The 19,389-nt window shown below is 45.5% G+C and overlaps 1 protein-coding gene across 3 annotated transcripts in view; it reads right to left on the bottom strand.

Moving 5' to 3' along the window:
- The window catches only part of LOC119453215 (UDP-GlcNAc:betaGal beta-1,3-N-acetylglucosaminyltransferase 7), a 78,060-nt gene extending 60,471 nt beyond the window's left edge, over window positions 1-17,589 (bottom strand). Inside the window, exons 1-2 of one of the 3 annotated variants that reach the window (XM_049667641.1) lie at window positions 13,140-17,462; window positions 12,497-13,054 (exon numbers count right to left, since the gene is read on the bottom strand). In XM_049667641.1, coding sequence (XP_049523598.1) covers window positions 12,497-12,506 — 10 coding nt within the window. In that variant the 5' untranslated portion in view covers window positions 12,507-13,054; window positions 13,140-17,462. Of the gene's footprint in view, window positions 1-12,496 lie in introns of all 3 variants that reach the window. The other 2 variants (XM_049667642.1, XM_037715240.2) reach the window with 2 other exon arrangements.
- Window positions 17,590-19,389: the final 1,800 nt, after the last annotated feature.

The raw sequence follows: 19,389 nt of genomic DNA, 5'->3' as shown, positions 1-19,389 counted from the left end.
GTCTGGGCCCGGTGCCGCCTCGTACACTCCCGCGTTCCTTATTTCTTCGTCTAATTTATGTTTAGACTCGCCCGCGCATTGTCTCGTCGCGTAGGGCGATGCCGTCGCCGGTGAGGGTCGTACGTATTTGTTCTGAAGGACGCCGACAAGTTCTCTTTCTGTACCCTTGTAGTCTGCTATAATCTGGAGCTTCTTGTTATTCTCAGTACGTGTGCTCATCAGGTCTACCATGATCCGTGGTATTCGCCACGTACTGGTTGTTGTCCCTGATAGGGTTCCGCAGTACGTCACCCACTCGTTTACATCGAAGTTGTGTATGGCAAGGCTTCCTTGCATTTTTCAAATCCTTATGCAAAAACTCAGGTCCCGAAATCAATGTAATATCGCTTCATTTTAAGCGAAACATTATACGTCTCATCACTTCGATATGCATTTTGAGTAAATTGGTTATCAATAGGCACCATTTTCAACATCAGTAGCCTCTCTGGTAGATAATAAATGTTTCTCAAGGATTTGCCGCTGTGCGGAACGCATTGGCCATGTCTACGCTCACATCGCCCTCCCAATGTCATCGTTCCAAGCCCGTGCGTGCCTTGTTTTCGTCCGCTCTTCCAGGGCGGCGGCACCGTCGTGCGTTGTCGGCAAGTCAAGCTGCCGTTCTCCATTTTGAATTTCACTTCTCTCGTCGTAATGGGGAAGTCGCGTACAGTGCGCACTGCCGAGGAGTAGGCCGCCTGCGAAGAGCGACGGCGAGAACAGATGCGAGAATGCAATGGGCGGCGGCGGGCGGGAAACACCGATGAAGATCGTTCCATGCAAGACGACGCAAGTAGTGTGCCAAACAGCGTCGCTGGTCATCGACCTTCACAGAGTGGAATGGTTCATGAATTTTTTAGCTAACTCGTAAATCCGTCCATGACCCCCCCCCCCCCCCCTCCTACACCAATAAAAAAAAACTGTAAGGGTAAGAGTTATAGACCGATTTACACCCTTATGCACTTTTAAGGGCGTACATTATTTTCCAGTGTACCCGTGGGGGAGAAAGGAAATGCTGCATAGTGTGTTTACACGTTGCTACAAAGCGTAGTCAACATAAAATTAAATAACACGGGTATTAGGCAGTTCTGGCGTGTACATTTCATGCATTCCCAATGCGGTTGCTAAAGGCAGACGCCAGGAGTGCTCGTAACAGGTTACACGGCCACATCACGGCAGCGCGTGACCGCTTAAGCTATAAAAATACACAGAGGTTTACAGAAAAAGCACTTGAACGTGCACTTGACAGAAAGGGCGAGACGGAGCGATAACTCAAGCATTATAGTCTGGCAACAGCCGCATGAAAGTCACAGCATCAGTCCTTTGACCTTCTGGCCAAATCACGAGCCGAAGAAACGTCACGTGCGTCTACGTACTGAAACGGAAGAAGGGTCGAGAAAAGCGCAAGTCTTTCGAGCATTCAGTCTGTACTCTATACATAAGGCATTCATTTATTTGATCTATGATCGGTTTCTATTGTGTTTTACTTACCTTATTATTGTTCCCGTATCACCACGCGATTATTCGTCTGTATCCCCCGCAGCGTGTTCGTGCCACTTCTGGAGGAAATCACCATCGTCATGGTCATCATCTTCGTTCCAGAGAGAACAACCAATCTCTGCCATATCCTCGGAACGCCGCACTGCAGCACCTCCTAACCGAAACGGGGACGCCTCGTGTAACGCACCGCTGATGAACTACGCCCACAAGATCACCCCGGCCACCGCTGGCCGAGCGAGACGCCACGACAACAGCAGCAGCAACATCGTTGGCAGACGAAGCATCGACGCGCCCGCCAAGCCCCACGGCGAAGCCACCTTGACGCGGCCTGCTGGAACAAGGGCCAACATGGCGGGCCGGGGTCAGCGATGACTCGGGTGCCAGTGTCGACCGCAAGGCGTCGCCTCTCTACCACCTTCCGCGCCACGCGTCCTGCGCACAGTCCAGAGAGCTGACCCCGTTCGACGTGGCCAGGTACGGGTCTTCCATCAACGGACGGGGGGTCGCCCTGGAACCGTACCTGTTCTTCACGGCGGGGCCAGTCGTGGCACCATCCTTCAACCTTGCACAGCGGAGGCCTAATAATTGAGTGTGCCTCCACTATATCTCTACTCGTCGCCCCGTTCGTCTTTGTCGTCCATGATCGGGGCGACGTGTTCCTCCATATCGTTCGACCCGCTACGCGTTCGAAAGCGCGGTCCAACACCAGGATAAATCCGTAGAGCGGGACTGAGACGCCGACCTTCCCCGAGGGATGTGTGGAACTGCATCTACAGATCCTGTAGGCCGGTGGAAGGCGATGTCTCGTCCATGCACCGAAACGAATAAACGTTTATTGATCGAAAAAAAAAAAGATTGTCTAAGTGTTAATCAAAGCGAAGTAATTTAATGCATCCTTTTTACAGTGAAGCTGTTAAAGGCTAGGTACCAGGAGATCGTGTCCACGTGTAGAAAAGTCACGTGACCTAGCGGGAGAGGAGAGGAAAAGAGCTCAACCATGTCACGTACGCTGTGAGAGGGTGCAGATGAAGAGGAGAACGGGAGGGGGGTTGTAAGTCGCGCCGTCCAATACTCGCGTTGCAGGGGGAGAGCGTCAGCTGCGCCAACCAATGGCGGTGTAGGAAAAAGTACGTCAACGAAGGAGTGGGGTGTGAGAAAAGTCCGCCCTAGCGTTGGTTGTATATTTGTTTATTTTTATTTATTTAGATGCCCTAAGGGCCCCCAGAGGCATATACGGAGCTTTGTTCGAGGACTATTGTCTGGGAACGTCGTAGAAAAAGCGTGAGTAACGTGCTATAGGAACGCCCTCGTCCGTGGAACGCCGAGCCAGTTCTTTCAACGCCGGGCATTGTATAGCCATCGTCTAAGTGTTAAAAAATACCCCATTGTGCTAGTCGGAGCCGGCACCGAAGTCTCTTTCCCGAGTACGTAGCGAAGGGATCGGTTTATCATTCTGTAGCCAAATTCAACATAGCTAATCCCCAATAAAGCTAAACTACAACATAGCAAATCCCACCAGAGCGCCAGCTTCGCTGGACTTCCCTCTTCTCAAGGAGGAAGGGCTCTGACTTTTTCGCGCCCCTCTGTCCCACGGCTAACACGCTTATTTCTAAAACTGCAAAAAAGGTTTTGCTGTACGTGACAGCGAGGTCTTCACTACGCATTCGATGATAGAAGCCGTAGTTGAAAACCGCGTAATAATCATGACCAACTCGTGCGCATCGAAATATCTGACGCGATATTTTAGAAGTAAAAGCTATGAAGGTTTATTTCACGCAGTTTTCGTGGCGTCTGTTTAGGTGACATGTTTACTTGGCAAAAGAAATTGCACCAGAAAAAGAAAACTTGATTTGTCGCAATGAACGATTCTACCTTACCCCGCAAGGGTAAGAGTGTTGGCCATGGTACAAACCGTCACCAAAAGGTGCAAACAATTTTTTACTGTGCTGTTTTGTTGTCGGTGAGTGCGTAAGGTCATGGTAAAACTAGCTTTACTATAAAGGCAACAACGAGATGCGATGTATGGGACTCGGAGCATGATATAAAGCAAGGACTCCACGACACTACACATGAACGAAACGAAGACGAAGAATAAGCATCTTCGTTTCATCCATTTCCTCCAAACCGCCCATTTACTTCTTGGCGCCTTTACTCACGGTGGGTATGTGCCATTTGTACAGAGGATCATCGTGATCATCATCATCATCAGCCTATATTTTATGTCCACTGCAGGACGAAGGCTTCTCCCTGCGATCTCCAATTACCCCTGTCTTGCGCTAGCGTATTCCAACTTGCGCCTGCAAATTTCCTAACTTCATCATCCCATCTGGTTTTCTGCCGACCTCGGCTGCGCTTCCCTTCTCTTGGTATCCATTCTGTAACCCTAATGGTCCACCGGTTATACATCCTACGCATTACATGGCCTGCCCAGCTCCATTTCTTGCGCTTAATGTCAACTAGAATATCGGCTAGCCGATATTCTAGTTGATCATCATCATTAATCGTGAAAAGGAGAGAAAACTGGGCAAATCCGTGGCGGGCTCACTTGTCAAGTCCAGTGTCTCCATCCTGACATGGAATACCATTATTTCCTGGAAGATTACAGTAACAGAACTGAAATCTATAGACAAACTGACTGCCGGTGAGACGCGTGCATGGCTGAGGTGTTCTATTTAGTTGTGGCGCACGCTGTACGTAACCGACAACGAACCAGTGTTCTACACGTTCGCAGCCGTCCACGTTTTTCAGCAGCTAGGAGGCAGATTAACACTCGCCTGCTTTTCATTTCGCCCCCTGCATGTGTCTCGCAAAGAAAACGAGAAATGGTTGCTGAGCGACATCGATATCAAAGCCAAATTTGTGAGTCAGTTATTGCGAATGCGATTGGAAAAGTAAATATTAAGTAATCTAACGCAAGAAAAAAATGTGGGCTTCTGATGACGTCATTGATAGCTTGTGCATGTTTTGGGCAGAAGTAGGGAGACATAATTGTCTTGCGAAATCCAGCCGACCAGAAGAGATTGGTTAAATGCGTTGTCGGAGCTCCCGCAGCGTTCGCTTTATGGTGGAAAGAATGGTTTATGGAAAGAATGGAAAGAATGTCCAACACTGAGTATTCCTCGATAAGACGTCATAAATGGCTGCACATGCACGTTTGTACGACGTCACGTGCAACATCATTCTGGCAACGTATACGTGTACGACGTCAAACGCGATGTTACACATGTTTCCACACTCTGTATGCTGTCACGAATGCCTGTTTATTTTAGGAGCCCCAAGGTGGCGCCGCGCACCGTCCTTTCGTTTTCAGCAGTCTAACTTAACATTTTAATTGAGCTGTCCTCTTAAAAGCAAGGCCGAGCCTCCCAGCACTTCGCGCGTGTGTCTCGCTCGGCTTCGATGCTCGGCGAAACGTAAATTAAAAACCGGCGCCCACGTTTGCTGTTAGACGCCCACATGTGGTTGTCGCAATACGGCAGTCTTTTTTTTCTCTCTCTCTCTCTCTTTTCATCCAACCACAGCGAATGGCGCTTCGGAGTCGACGAAGTAGTCATATCATGTAGCTAGGCCTTGCGTGATTTAAACTTCCTGCGTGTTTCACTTCAGAGTCACGTGCTGTGTTTTTCGGTGGAAAAGAAAATGTGTCAGTGCTACTTTAGAGAACGCTCTACTAAGAACTGCACTTAAAAGGGACACTTATACCTCAAGCGCTCCTAAGTGCCTGGGAACGAGGAAATAGTTATATTCGTTGTCCAGTTGCACCGACTTCGTAAAGGCTTGTTGTATTTAAAGGTTAAAGTAATAACACTAGCGACTATAGGAAGCTTATTTCTTGTTTAGGTCATGAATTTCCTTAGAAAAATTATTGAATATTGCAAAAAAAACTCGCGAGTATCAAAGTTGCCATTCCTTAAATCAGGAATAAAAGGCGATATAAATTCTGCAACTGAACTCATTGAAACATCTAAAGTGGACAAAAGTGATGTATTAATTATATACGCCGCTCTGATATGTACCACTGATTACTAAGTAGGACCTTTCCAAAACCCTCGTAAACATCGTAACAGTGTCACGTGAGGTGTTAAAGTCATACATCAAATTTTTCCCGCTACACATGCTCCAACAGACGCAATGTACAGAACTGCGATGTTCATTTTTGGTACAAGGTTAGCGGTTTGTAAACCTCGTGCTTCTTTGTTTCTTTTTTTTTTTTTTTTGTACTTTCAGATTTTCGACGGTTTCTTTAAAAACGACGAGGTCTCACCGACTGTGACACGCTTATTGGCATGGAAGGGTACGCATGTATGAATAACATGACTGACAGGTCATGGCATCAATAACATGACATGCTCGTCAGTTACGTCACGAATAACGATAATAAAATCACGTGTGGCGCATACCCGCATTGGATATGCGGGTATGAGCCAGGGCACGGAGAAAGAATTGTTCTTTCTCCGTGAGCCAGGGAGAAGAAAGAAAGAAAGAAAGAAAGAAAGAAAGAAAGAAAGAAAGAAAGAAAGAAAGAAAGAAAGAAAGAAAGAAAGAAAGAAAGAAAGAAAGAAAGAAAGAAAGAAAGAAATCGCGTGTGGCTCATACCGGGGCCGCACATTTCAGCTTCGCTGTTTTACCATCTGTACGGGGTGCATGAGCGGTGATATTTTATCTACGGCTTCTCTAATCGCAGCTGCGGTTTGAGCTCACTGTAGTGTACAATCAAAAAAATTGTACAACCTTACAGAATAAGCGTGTCACATTTTTTTTACACTTTACACTGAAAAATAATTTACACCCTTGAAATTAATTAAGGGTGCAAATTTGTCTCTAACGCGCACCCTTACAACGAAAATTATTTTACAGTATATAGTCGCCCGCCTCACTCACTCTCTCTATTTTACTTCTGTAGCGTTCACCCGCGTCAAGCTACCGGAATTCAGGACGAGAGAACGTAACAACTGGTGGAGCCGTTTGCATAGCGACAAAAACACCCCCCCACCGAAAGCCGCCTCGCGTTTGTTCCACTCGGCCCACACGAAGGCAATTAAGACGCGGGACTCTTTTAAATCACACGCCACCATCTGCAAACTTCAACTCGCGTAGCACGCCGGTCGCGTCTGTCCGCTCTGTGCTTATTTTGCGATCGTAATGAAATAACTAATAATACCGAGCGTTTCTTTCTCGGCCACGTCGAGACGTCTGCCGTGCTGAGATCACTTGCCACGCTGTAACTTTTTGTTGACTCGCTTTCGCTATAGTGATTCCTTTTAAGACGATTTTATATTCGATTCATGGGCGCCGCCATCTTGGGCTGTAACGCAAACAATTTCAAAGTTTTATGAGAAGTGATGCGCACGCAACATGAACACGAAACGCTGAAAGCATTTATCCAACTATTTTCATGCTTACGAATCGACTGTTATAGTAACGTAGACTTCGTTGTTAAAGACGGAGAGCAGCATCGTTAACAGCCCAAGATGGCGGCACCTAAACGCTTCCGTAAAATATTCTTCGTCTGGCGAGCAAGAAGAATCGTCGTCTGATTCAGCGCACGTCTGGAACGCGGGGACGCGCATGGCCTCTGCGTCAATAGCCTGCGCGTACTCAATATGTCTCCTCGATACAGCGATAAGTATGTATATCAGTAACACTTCGAAGGGTTCAACGTGATGTGACAATAGACGAAGGGTCGTGTGTACTCGGAACAATGGAGTTCGCAAGCGAACTATATAAGTTGACTTTTAACACAGCGACAGCGAAAGATTTTCCAGACTGCTCGGTGGTGTGACATTGATCGAATATCATGTGAGCTAGAACAAGCTTTTATTATTATTATTATTATTATTATTATTATTATTATTATTATTATTATTATTATTATTATTATTATTATTATTATTATTATTATTATTATTATTATTATTATTATACCAGTTAACTTTTTGAGGAAAACGCTGCTTTATGCATTGACGCACAACGTTAACTGGAACGCCCATGTATTTCGTCGGACAGTTTGAAAATTAATATATCGAAACTGGTTCCGTCCTAAGATTTCGTTCCAAGTGGATACGCCTTGTGAACCCAGCGGCTATAATTCGTACATTCAAAGATGTGCCGTAAAATAATTAATTAAAAAGTTAATTAGCGTAATTATGTTAATTATTGGATTAGGCGTTTAGATTTGCTGCAGATAAAATTAAACACCCTGTATATGAGAATGTTTACGACTGCGTCTGCGACTGACTGCCGAAATTTATGATTATGACTATATACAGTATGTCCCAGCTATCACGCAGCACGATTTAAAAGAAGAGGAACGGTGTTACGCGAAGCAAACCTGGTGCGTATTGTTTCCGGCACAGTGTAGTAGCCGCCAGTAAATTTTTCGTTACTGAGATATGATTAATTAATTGTAATTAATTATCCAACTCGAGAAGTACTGTCCTAATTATCAAAGTGTCAATGAGAAAGTTATAGAGCAACATGAAAAACTCCCGATACAGCTTTCTGTTGCTCAATACGTGCTACATAAAAGCGTTTTTCCGAGCGTGAAAGAAGCCCGCGAATACACGCAAAGTGCCTCGAGCGGCCAGTCGCGCGGCAATTCTGCGTGTATTCGCGGGCTTCTTTCACGCTCGGAAAAACGCTTTTATGTAGCACGTATTGAGCAACAGAAAGCTGTATCGGGAGTTTTTCATGTTGCTCTATAACTTTCTCATTGACACTTTGATAATTAGGACAGTACTTCTCGAGTTGGATAATTAATTACAATTAATTAATCATATCTCAGTAACGAAAAATTTACTGGCGGCTACTACACTGTGCCGGAAACAATACGCACCAGGTTTGCTTCGCGTAACGCCGTTCCTCTTTTCTTAAATCGTGCTGCGTGATAGCTGGGACACCCTGTATAGTGAGTATAATGAAGATGTGATGAGGTTGATAAAAGATCAATAAGATTCATTACTAATACATTAGTTTCGCCCAATGAGATTAATTCCGACTAATTAGGTTCACCAATTAGGTCATTTCAACAGGTCAATGCAATACTTGCAGCATATTGCGTCGTCCTTGGCACAGTGCAGTCGCGGTGCGCACGTAACTAGGCCAATTTATTTATTTATTTATTTATTTATTTATTTATTTATTTATTTATTTATTTATTTATTTATTTATTTATTTATTTATTTATTATGGAGCCGCTAGGGCCTAGCTATTTTTTGTTGATAAAGATGGTGTACGTTATATTCTAATGGAGCCGCTAGGGCCTAATTAATTATTTTTCTTGGCAAAGATGGTCTACATTGTATTCTAAAGGAGCCAAAGACTGATCACAGCAAGTTTAGAGAACTTTTACCGAGTTACAACAGCCAAATATGAAGAAAAATACTTTGAAATAAATGTCCTCACACTGACGTACCAATGGTACGCTGCGGTTCCGGCTCAAAATTTAAAAAAAAAATAAAGTGGTAACTGCTTAGTTTTTGCAGTAAAGCTCTCTTTGGGCTTTTAATAAAGCACGCTTCATATATTGTGCACTGTAATAATAGAAGCTTTCTAAGATCGTGAATAACAAGATGCGAAAATTGTTTGATATTAACGACGAGAAGGCCGTACATTATTCGGAAACTATTCTTTTTTTTAATATTCAATATTCGATTCGATTTCACTTTCGCCACTTCTCGATCCGATTCGATTCACTTAATCTGACCCCATTCGATTCGGTCCCAAGAAGTACAATTCGCACACCTCTAAGTCTGTCTGCGTTCCTGTTCCGGTTTATGTCCGTTTTTTTCTCTGCTTCGGGCGGAGATTATACTTAGGCTACGCTAACTTAAAAAAAAAAAAAAAAAAAAAGAAAGAAAAGGTGGCACTGTCGTGATTCGTTTAGTTCGAAGTACGGCGGGTCATTCAACGTGACGAGGCGATAAGAGGGCTCTCGAAACTCGCTTGAACTTTGCCATGCTATATATACGCGTATGCATATCATCGTTGCGTCCCCAAGTACAAAGCAATCGACAGCGGAAGGCAATCAGGCCATCGATAAGTATACAGATGAAAGTACTCACAGTTGGAGCAGCGTAGTCAAAAAAAAAAAAAAAGTTTACGCTCGGACATCAACACCTTCCAGCCTCTTCATATCGCACCCTAAGTCTATCACGGCCTCGCTCCTCAAGGACGCGAAGCACAAAACTGTTATTTAATGTATTGGGCCCGCATGTACAAAAAAATATGAAAATAAAACATTAGCAAGTAGTCAACCCAGTGCGCGACGAACTGGCATCATGAGCAAACGTCCAGCCGTCTACCTAGCTGTCAGCTCGTTGTACTAAAACATTTTACGAGTAATACTCAAACTTGCAGCGCAGGTCCATTCAGGAGTGTCTCTGAAAGTATGCTACGCACTTTAAATATAATTACTTTCATCGGCGCTCTTGTTTTTATTTCGACGCGTACACTCTTGGCGTGCAGAAATGTGCAAGCGCCGACTGAAGGAGTTGCTATGGCAATGCCCACCATCAGCCACAGCACCCATTTCAAACCAAATGCTTTCATACGAAATAATTAATGACAATATAGCAGCAGCAGCAACCCAAATAATAATAATAATAATAATAATAATAATAATAATAATAATAATAATAATAATAATAATAATAATGATTATGATGATGATGATGATGATGATTTATTTATCGTGCCCATGAACAACCATGAGGTCTAAGTGCTGGCGCACGTATACATAGAAAAAGAAATACAGCAGGGGAATATCAGTAAAAAAAAAAACAATGAATAAAAAATATCAATCTTGAAAAGAACGGTGTGCATGCATGTAACCGTAGGCGCAAAATGCATACGTAAGAAAAAGGAGAAGAGAGTTGAACAACATGTGAAACTAAGAGACGACAACGCAAAGCTCAGAACAGAATAATGACAGCGAGTTGTGAAAAATATCAAGGTCATGAAAGTGCATGGGCGTTAAAAATATTCTCTATTCTGTGGACGGTTGAGTGTTAATTGATGGTGACAGGCAGCAACATGGAAAGGTCTGCGTTCTCTGGTATTCTTGCGCGGAATACGAAACATGATACAACTGGGGAGTTCGGGGCAGGTGAGGACACCGCGAAGGAGTTTGAAAGAAACAGAAGGGTCAGCGTGATTACGTCGGCAACGAAGTAAGGGCAGTGACGATAATCCAACAGTGCTATAGAACAAGGTCCACTGTCGGTGGCAGCAAAGCGGTGATGATATATGCTTAGAAACGTTTTCTGGATCCGATCTACGATGTCAGTGTTGGATCTAGAAACGTCATTGCAGACTATACCGACGCGTATTCGAGTTGAGGAATGGAGATTGTTGTGTACAACTTGCGTAATGGTGTAGGAGACTTGAATTCCCTCGATAGTCTGCAAGCAGAGTCCAGAGAGCGCATGCCCGGCATTGCAACGCGTTAGTGTGAGCATAAAAGTGTAAATTATTTTTAAAAGTAGACCGAAATCACTGATCCCACGAATCTTACGCAATGGTACAGAATCTACAGAATAAGAAAAAAAAAATGCTTGCTATTTTGCGAGTTAAAGACGTGGCTTTGGTCTTGGCAGCATTCAAGGTGAGATCATTATGTCTGAACCATTTAGGAAAAGAAAACAGGTCAGACTGCAGTATGCGGCAGCCATTACAGCATGAACTTCCTTTAAAATCTTGATGTCATCGGTATATGGAAGGAAAGAAGAATTCTTAATAGAGGAAAGAACGTCACTAATAAAAATTTTAGAAAGGAGTGGTTCATATAATCCTGACCCTTGAGGGACGCCGAGTAGTTTTCCACATGTGAGGCAAAGTGGCAGTATGCTATGAGTTATTAAATATAGATCTCAATACTGGGGCAAATATACTTTCGTAAGCTTTTAGAATTGCGGAGGGAATCCCATCAGGACCGCAGAATAGGTAAGGCTTAATAATAATAATAATAATAATAATAATAATAATAATAATAATAATAATAATAATAATAATAATAATAATAATAATAATATCTGGACTAAGTCGACTCGGTGAAACAGATCATATATCAGCAATATGGAATATATGCGTATAACGCCAGCGAAGACCTGGTCAACTGAGCTTGTCAACTTTATTTTGTATTTAATAAATAAAGTGCTTATCTCTCTCCGTCCCCAGCGATGTGCATGCAATTATCGTGCTCCCAAATATACACATGCTTTTTTTATTATTTTTCAAATATCGTCATCATTATTATAATTATTTCCATGCATTTCGCTTTAATATGCTAGAGTGCTTCGACGCAGTGTCCACTGCAGCGGAGTGAACACAAGTAGTGAAATTCAAAAAAAAAAAAAAAGAATAACTGAGTAAGTAAATAAATAAACAGAAAAGCCGCATGGCGTGACGTAACCGCTCACCCACTTGCCCTCCTCCTTCGCACTTCCATTTTCGGGCCCAACATCAGGAGTCAATAAAAATTATCAAATCTCTCTCGCTATTGAACGACGACTTTATACAACTGCTAGAGTAAACTTGGAGGTTCCAGACGAAAGGAAAATTTCTGCTGGCCGAAAAATTCGTAGCAGATTAAATTAGCAGAACTAAATTAATCCGCAGATCCGCCCACATACGGTGCATCTTTTATATAACTCGGCTTTGGGCATGCGGCAGACTTCAAACGTTCATTAATGCCGCAGCAACTTGTTTGCAACAAAGTGCATGGTTTAGCATGGTTAACAAACACGCTTGCTAAAATTGGTAATTAAGAGGTAATTAGTTAAACAGAATTATTATTGAGAAGCTCATTTGCATTTATCCCGCAGTTTCTTTAATGTGTTAGGTCCCTGCTGCGAATTTTATCCGGCAAAGTCTGTCATTTTATCTCAAGCGACATATGAAGCAGTGGTCGCTGAAGAAAAAAAATAGATAGGTACGTACAATGTGTACAAACAATACTCACAGCTTGGCATCTCGGTAGCGGTGAACTTCTGTGTCTTCTGCTATAGCCTTACGACAGACGACAGCGGTTGTTGTCTGGGGTACGCAGCTTGGCTGAGTCAGTTGCACAGTATACGTCAAAGTTCCGGTGTTTATACCGCGTTTTTGATTTCACTTTCACCACGAATGATGAACGCCGACGACATCACCGCAACATGTTTGCACGTCCGAGGCAGCCACAGAACGTTACGAGTTTGCGGTCAGTGGTCGAGAACGGATGCTTCACAACTTCGCACAAGTTGAGCTCATATATCCGACACCGCACTTCGATTCGTCCGTCGTACACCATAGTCTTGCAACAGTATAATAAGCACGTGTACTGCACAAGAGCCTACTAGTGACGGTATCCCTCTCTCTTTCTCTCTTTTGATGTTGTTGGAGTTATTACTTCTGCTAGTGTAACAGCTGCATGTGGTCGTCACCGAAGTTGTCGCACACACGCACGGAACCACAACGCGAGCTCTTGACGGCTCGACAACTAAATATCGCTCGCTGTATTTTGCCGGTTCTTTTCCTCCACCTGTGAAATCGATAGTGCAGAGTGAGCTCTAGAGGGACAAAGATAAGAATGGAAAGGGAGGGGGACAACTGATAACGGCGTTCACCTCAAAATGCAACGCCTCTTTTGTGTGTTCGTTCGTGCATCGTCTGCTCCTACATCTGCTGCATCTGTGCAGACGACAAGCGTTCACTCACTGCGTCAGGTGAAACAGCTGGCGGCTGTGGTTGGCTGACTTCGACCTTTGCCGACTTCGTGACAGACGAAGTTGTTGTGTTTTAAGGGAGAGTGTGGTGCAGTATCGAGACAACGTGCCCACTTAGCGTTATGCAAACTCGCCCGGGATCGAGGCAGGTTAGCAGTAGTAGAAGGTTGCACCCGGTACGACCCTTTTTTGTCCGTGTTTGTGCAGACGAATTTGCGGCGACAGCGCGCACCTGGCACCGAGAGCAGACATCAGTACTCCGCAGGATTCTGGCAGATATAGCTCTGCTCGCGTCCGTCCAGCGGCTCCATGCAGACGTAACAATTTTCAGTTGGTCGAGTACGCCTAGTTTTTCTTTCTTCTACTTTTTTGCGCCGAAGCGCAGACGTTCGCTTAGCGGTGAAGGACTTCGCCCGAACCTCTCCAGTACAGCGTGCTTGCGCAGCAATTGCAAGTTTACCGTCTTCTTAACCAACGTGACGTTTAAGAATGCATAGGCGACCAAACGTGGTCCGGTGCGGTCGCGTGCATGATTCGTTGAAAGTTTCCTTTGACGTCACCACACGCCGTTGAAAGTTGACCAGTAGCGTGGCAACGTGTCATTTCTGCGACGATTGAACGCAGATTACAAGTGGCTAGCGAGCGATTGGTCAGTATAGCGAGTTTGAACGCAGCGTATGGAGTCCAGAGAAGGCTTGTTGATACGTCACGTGACTCAGGATCACTGCTGTCTCCCTGAAGGAGGAAAGTGAGGTTTCCGAAAGGGCCTCAGACGTCAACTTCAGGACGTTGACGAGCCGACTCGTCTGCACAAGCTTTTGCGCAGAGTGCCTGTGACGACTCCAGAAGCACACACACACAAAAGAACGCTCACGTGATAAACGTGCGAGCTACACGTTCCGTTGTGAATTCATTTCGAACAAGCGGGTGGTACGGTAACGTTAAGACAGCTGGATACCGTTGATGCGCGCATACGGCGTCTCAAGATAGATGCAAAACTTCCCCTCTGATGCTAAAACACGTTGCTGGAGTGTCTGCAAATGCCACGGTAAACACGTTTGAATGCGCAAGCTCAGTCTTCTTTAGGCTTAGAGGTTATCAGCTTCGCAAACAGACGTACCGTATCGCCGTTACTCAGAGATTACCTGAGCAGGTGTCTATCTCCAGTCTCTTATAAGGGTCGTGCTGAAGACAATGAGCGTCGAAGCGACGCTTTTGTTCGAATTTCTGGATGTCGGTCGGTCGTTCTTGTCAGGTGGAGACACACCAATTCGAATACGACACTGATGGAGAAGAGGATCACTTTGCCCCACACGATTTGAGCTGTGGAGGTGTCCTAATCTGCATCAAACGTGAGTAGATCGCATAAATAATTGACAAAAGAAATTTGATTCCTACTTGGCCGAATATGAAAAGCTACCGAAACCAGCAGCAAGTTTATACGAACGCAATAAGAGGGAAAACGGAGACCTCAGAAGCATATATTTCCACGCATTGTTGAAAACGAGCCACTCGTTGACAAGAGAACCGTTTACTTGACAGGTCAAACGGCTGCAAGCGCGGATTCCATCGACGGTTATCGTTTAAGACGTCTTCGTGTTCTCTGCCCAACAAAGATGTCAAAGTGCACCATTTCTATTCTCGAATCTACTCCGCCTGGACAAAAATGGCAACTGATAAGGCCTAACGCGTCAGCAAACATTATCTGTCCTATAGCCGCAAGACACGTTGGACGGAAGGAGATATCCGTTTGCAGTGATGGCAGACAACAATGCTGCACTCATATCTTCGCACTTCACATCGGTATTTCCATACGAACCGTTTCCGCAGCGTCCCAACTCGACTCGCCTGTAAAACAGGCGCACCGGTAAAAAAATTTCACAAACACAGTAGAAAATACCTGGATTCAAAACTCGCTTCCCGAGCTTCACCGACGTGTGCGTCAGACAGACGAAAACAGCAGACGACAAAATTGTACCAGGTGGTCGTGCGGAACAGATGACAACTAGCTGTGTCGTCTGTTATAAAAATATATGGCCTTTGTGACTGTGTTTTCACCGCATGCTGAAATAACTTCACAGGAAACGACCGGAATTTTCGAGGCACCTAAATCATTCAGCGCCGACTCGCTGAAATTACGACTACGTGCGTCTCACATAGAAGTGAAAACAAAAGAAGTGTCGGAGGCAGTGGTGATATACATACGATTCATACAGACGATTTTCGAGCAGACGCTTCTACCTCCGTGTTTGCCGCTTGTATGTTATATAAGGCCATTGCGCACATCACGAACGCATTATCACGAACGGCAGGACGACCTAACACCCAAATCGTTTCCTTACGAGGGTTTATACGAATAGCCCCGATCGACGCTGTGGTACCTTGACAAACAACAGAAACATCCGTTTCCCAGTCATAAACAGGGTCCGAATTTTCAGATCTTCGGGCTGTAAAGATCAGGCTTCCACAATGTTTTCTCTTTCCGTACCGGACTTAAAATTAAGGTTGTTAACACTGAACCGGCTTTCAGAGGAAAACAGGTCGCTAATGCGGTCGTAAACTACTCTCCTGATTATCAACAACCAAAGCCGAGCAAGATAAGTTCACACATGGGCTGTAGCAGGGCTGGCGTTTCGTACGTCCTGACACGCGTTAACACACTTCCGGCGTCTCGCAATGCCCTCTCGCGTCGAAACTCGAGACTCACTCGTGAACAAAGAAGACAATGCCTTGATGCGTGCCGCAGATGCGTAAAGCACTGTACCCCGTGACTTGGTTCCAGGTATTACATATACACACGGCATTTAGTGTAGTGGAGCTTCGGGACACCATGCTACGGAATGAAGGCAGTGCTGATGTGAGGAGGGAAGGGGGGGGGGGGGGGGCAATGAAAACTAACCATAGCTTAAAACTTCCCTATACGATGCTCCACAAACTGACAACTGGAAAGGCAAAAACAAGAAGGACTTCCTGTCATTCTAGGACAGACGACAAGCAGACGACAGCACAAGCTGCTGCGAGCAGTGTCGCGTCATCAACAACTGCACGCATCGCTGGTCCCTTTCCAACGTCGCCAGCCATAGAAGAAGCCAATGTGCCTATGCCAAAAACTCGCGCCGTTGGTCTCAAAGCAGTTACAGTCCTGTCTCTACATCCTGGAAAAATCCCTCGATGGCAGGAGTATACGATATAGAGCGCGCATTCGATGCAGAGCTGGCGACGGTGTCTTCAAGAAGGACAAGAGTTTCAGAAAGACGTTACCATATTCCCCAAGGAGATGTGGTGGTATGAAAGTTGCCTGCGACTCGGAGTAATTGCAAGAGGAGCTTCCCGGACAGCAGACGAACCGGACATAAGTAGACGACAGCAGCAACAGCAGGAGCTATAGACGATAGTCGAAAACCGTGCACGCAGGTATAGATTATCGCACGCTAAGCCCATGCACGATGTGGAGCACGTGACAGCGTCTTGAAGATGTACAAGACTAGAGAGGTTGTTGTATGAAAGTTTTCTGCGACTTTTTTTTTTAGACTACTTGCGTATGGCGAAAGCAGCAAGACGTGCTTCTCGGGTGGCAGACGAACCGGACGGAAGCACACGACGACAGCAGACGAACCGGACACAAGCAGACGACCAAAGTAGACGAACCGGAAAGAAGCTGACGATCCGCAGTTACAAACGCTATAATTCGGTCGTCGAAATCCGCACACGCCGATAGACTTCGTTTCACGTCGTTCCCGTAACAACAGCAACGTCCTGCTCGACGAACGCGTCCACCGTCATCATTCCGAGCAGCGGAACCGACGCTCGATCATGAAGCAACATCCGCGCAGGATGCAGAAATAGGTAACACACCACAACCGTATCATATATATATAGCGCAACGCAATCCAGGCACTGTGCGGCGGGCCGGGTATAATCTTTTGGAGCATGTGCGTGCGTGTGTGCGCGCCCTCGAGCGTATGTCACACTGCCGAACAAACAACAGGTGCTACCTGCAGCCGTGGCTGCAGCCCGCCTACTGAACTGTCGCGTAGCGGTGGTCGCACGCGATTTTAGCCCTCTCGACTCGAGTCGCGGCCCTACGCGCAAACCAACACACAAATCGCGCCGCACACGTGCTTCTCGTCAGAGGTCGAAGAGGGGAAAGAGAGAGACCGAAGCTCTTGTGGGGCGGTGAGACGACACCGGAAAAACAAAACTGGTGCGAGGCCGCAGCCTCCGCTCTTTCGCCCCCATGCTTCACCTAGACCTCCGCGTTATGTTTTTAGTGCCTGACTTTTCGCGTGTATGGCGCGTCTGCCTGGTTTGTTTGCTTGTTTGTTCGGCATGGTTTGCTCGTTTGCTTAACGAATGAATGCCTGCGCCTTTGAAACGGTGATGGATATGTCTCGCCTTTTCCGTCGCGCTGCAGTCGCAGGAATGCGCGCTGTTTGCGCACAGGATAGGGAGTCTGCCCGCGTGACTCCTGTTTCTCACGCAAACGTTCATTTTCGTTTATACGAGCACGCATTTGCACTCGCTCGCACCCACCTTGATGCATTTTCAATCGGCCTCTTTTACACGCCCACTCGCTCCCGCTGACCAACTGACGAACGCACACACACACACGCACAAACAAACAAACAGACACACTCAAACGCAACAAAAACACTCAAAAAGACAAGTCCACTTGTCGAAACGTTGGCTCCTGCTTTCGCCTTGTTCTCGTGTTGCTCATCGTCTTGAATTTCTATCTCCCTCATTCCCCGTGTTTTCCCTGGACTCAGACACAAATACACACAAACACAAACGAGCACACAGTACAGAAACAAACACATAGACACACACTCAAACACAAAGACACACAAACGAGCACACAGTACACAAAGAAACAAAACACACGCAGAGACACACAAACGAACACATAACGCATACAGGCAAACACGCACACACAAGCACCCATAAACACACAGACACACACAAACACACTTACACACGTAAACACACTTACACACACAAACACACTGACACACACAAACAAACACACGCACACTGTTGCTCACCTTCTCGATCACCACACCGGTAACGTGCTCACCACATCTCTCCTCCACTTCAGAGGGCACTGCTCGTAATCTCTCATTTACGCACCTTTTCTCACACGCCCACCGTACACATGCAACTCGCTTACTGCGCTGCTCATCGAAAACTCAGCAATAGCGTTCTCATTTTATTATAGTGAGCGAACACGAATACAATGAAGATAATTTTACGGCTGAACCAAGAACCGCGGCATGCAGTCACGTGATTATAGCCCCCGCGAAGATCAGCGCATCCGGTAATATGAAATACGAGTGAACGGCAGCGGCCAAGATTCATGTCAAGAGAGACCCCGTCCATTTGTCACTCTCTTCGGGCGACACGGATACAGCACACATGTGTGAGGTCCATCTATCCGCCTTTACACGTGCGGATAGGCAGTGCTGTCTAAGTTCTAAGTACGTACACAGGTGTCAAACGCATTAGCGAACAGTGATGCTTTGCTTCCCATTTATTTAAGCACTCCGGTTAAAAAGGCATTCGAAATCCGCTATAGGAACCGGTAAGTATTCTGGTCAATCGGCTAAGCATCCTCTATGAAGAATACTTCAGACTTGTTTCTCTTTTAAGATTCAAAGACAATAGTAGGCAATTATTTTGAGCAATACCACTAACTATACACAGGGTGCATCTGGCTGAAACGCGGAGAACGCATTGAAACGTTTTTTTTTTTTTTTTTTTTTTTTTTCCGCCTCGAGTATCTGTGTTTTCCAGTTTTGCTAAACGTTTCAGTAATCTCCTGAAGCAGAGCTTACCAAGCGACACGTGGAAGCATAAGCATGCATCCTTCTGACATTGGCCTCGAATAATGCAGGCGTCGGGCTTTTTCTTTTTTTTTTTTTCCTTCAATAGTTACGTTACGCCTCTATTTTTACTTCGTTTCTTTCTTTTTTTTTTTTTTTTCATGCAAGCAGCGCATCGAGCTGCATGTGTACATACGCATATATGAAAACCACAGACGGAAACTGCAGCTGCAGCCCCAACTCCTGGATATTCCTTACCTAACTGAATATGAGGCGCATTCGCGCCGTCGGTGTCGCCGTTAATTTGTCGTGCTGTCCCACTCGACAGC

This window comes from Dermacentor silvarum, chromosome 5 (genome assembly GCF_013339745.2).
Source record: "Dermacentor silvarum isolate Dsil-2018 chromosome 5, BIME_Dsil_1.4, whole genome shotgun sequence".
NCBI classification, from domain to species: Eukaryota; Metazoa; Arthropoda; class Arachnida; order Ixodida; family Ixodidae; genus Dermacentor; species Dermacentor silvarum.
This window is presented reverse-complemented; position numbering and strand designations above follow the sequence as displayed.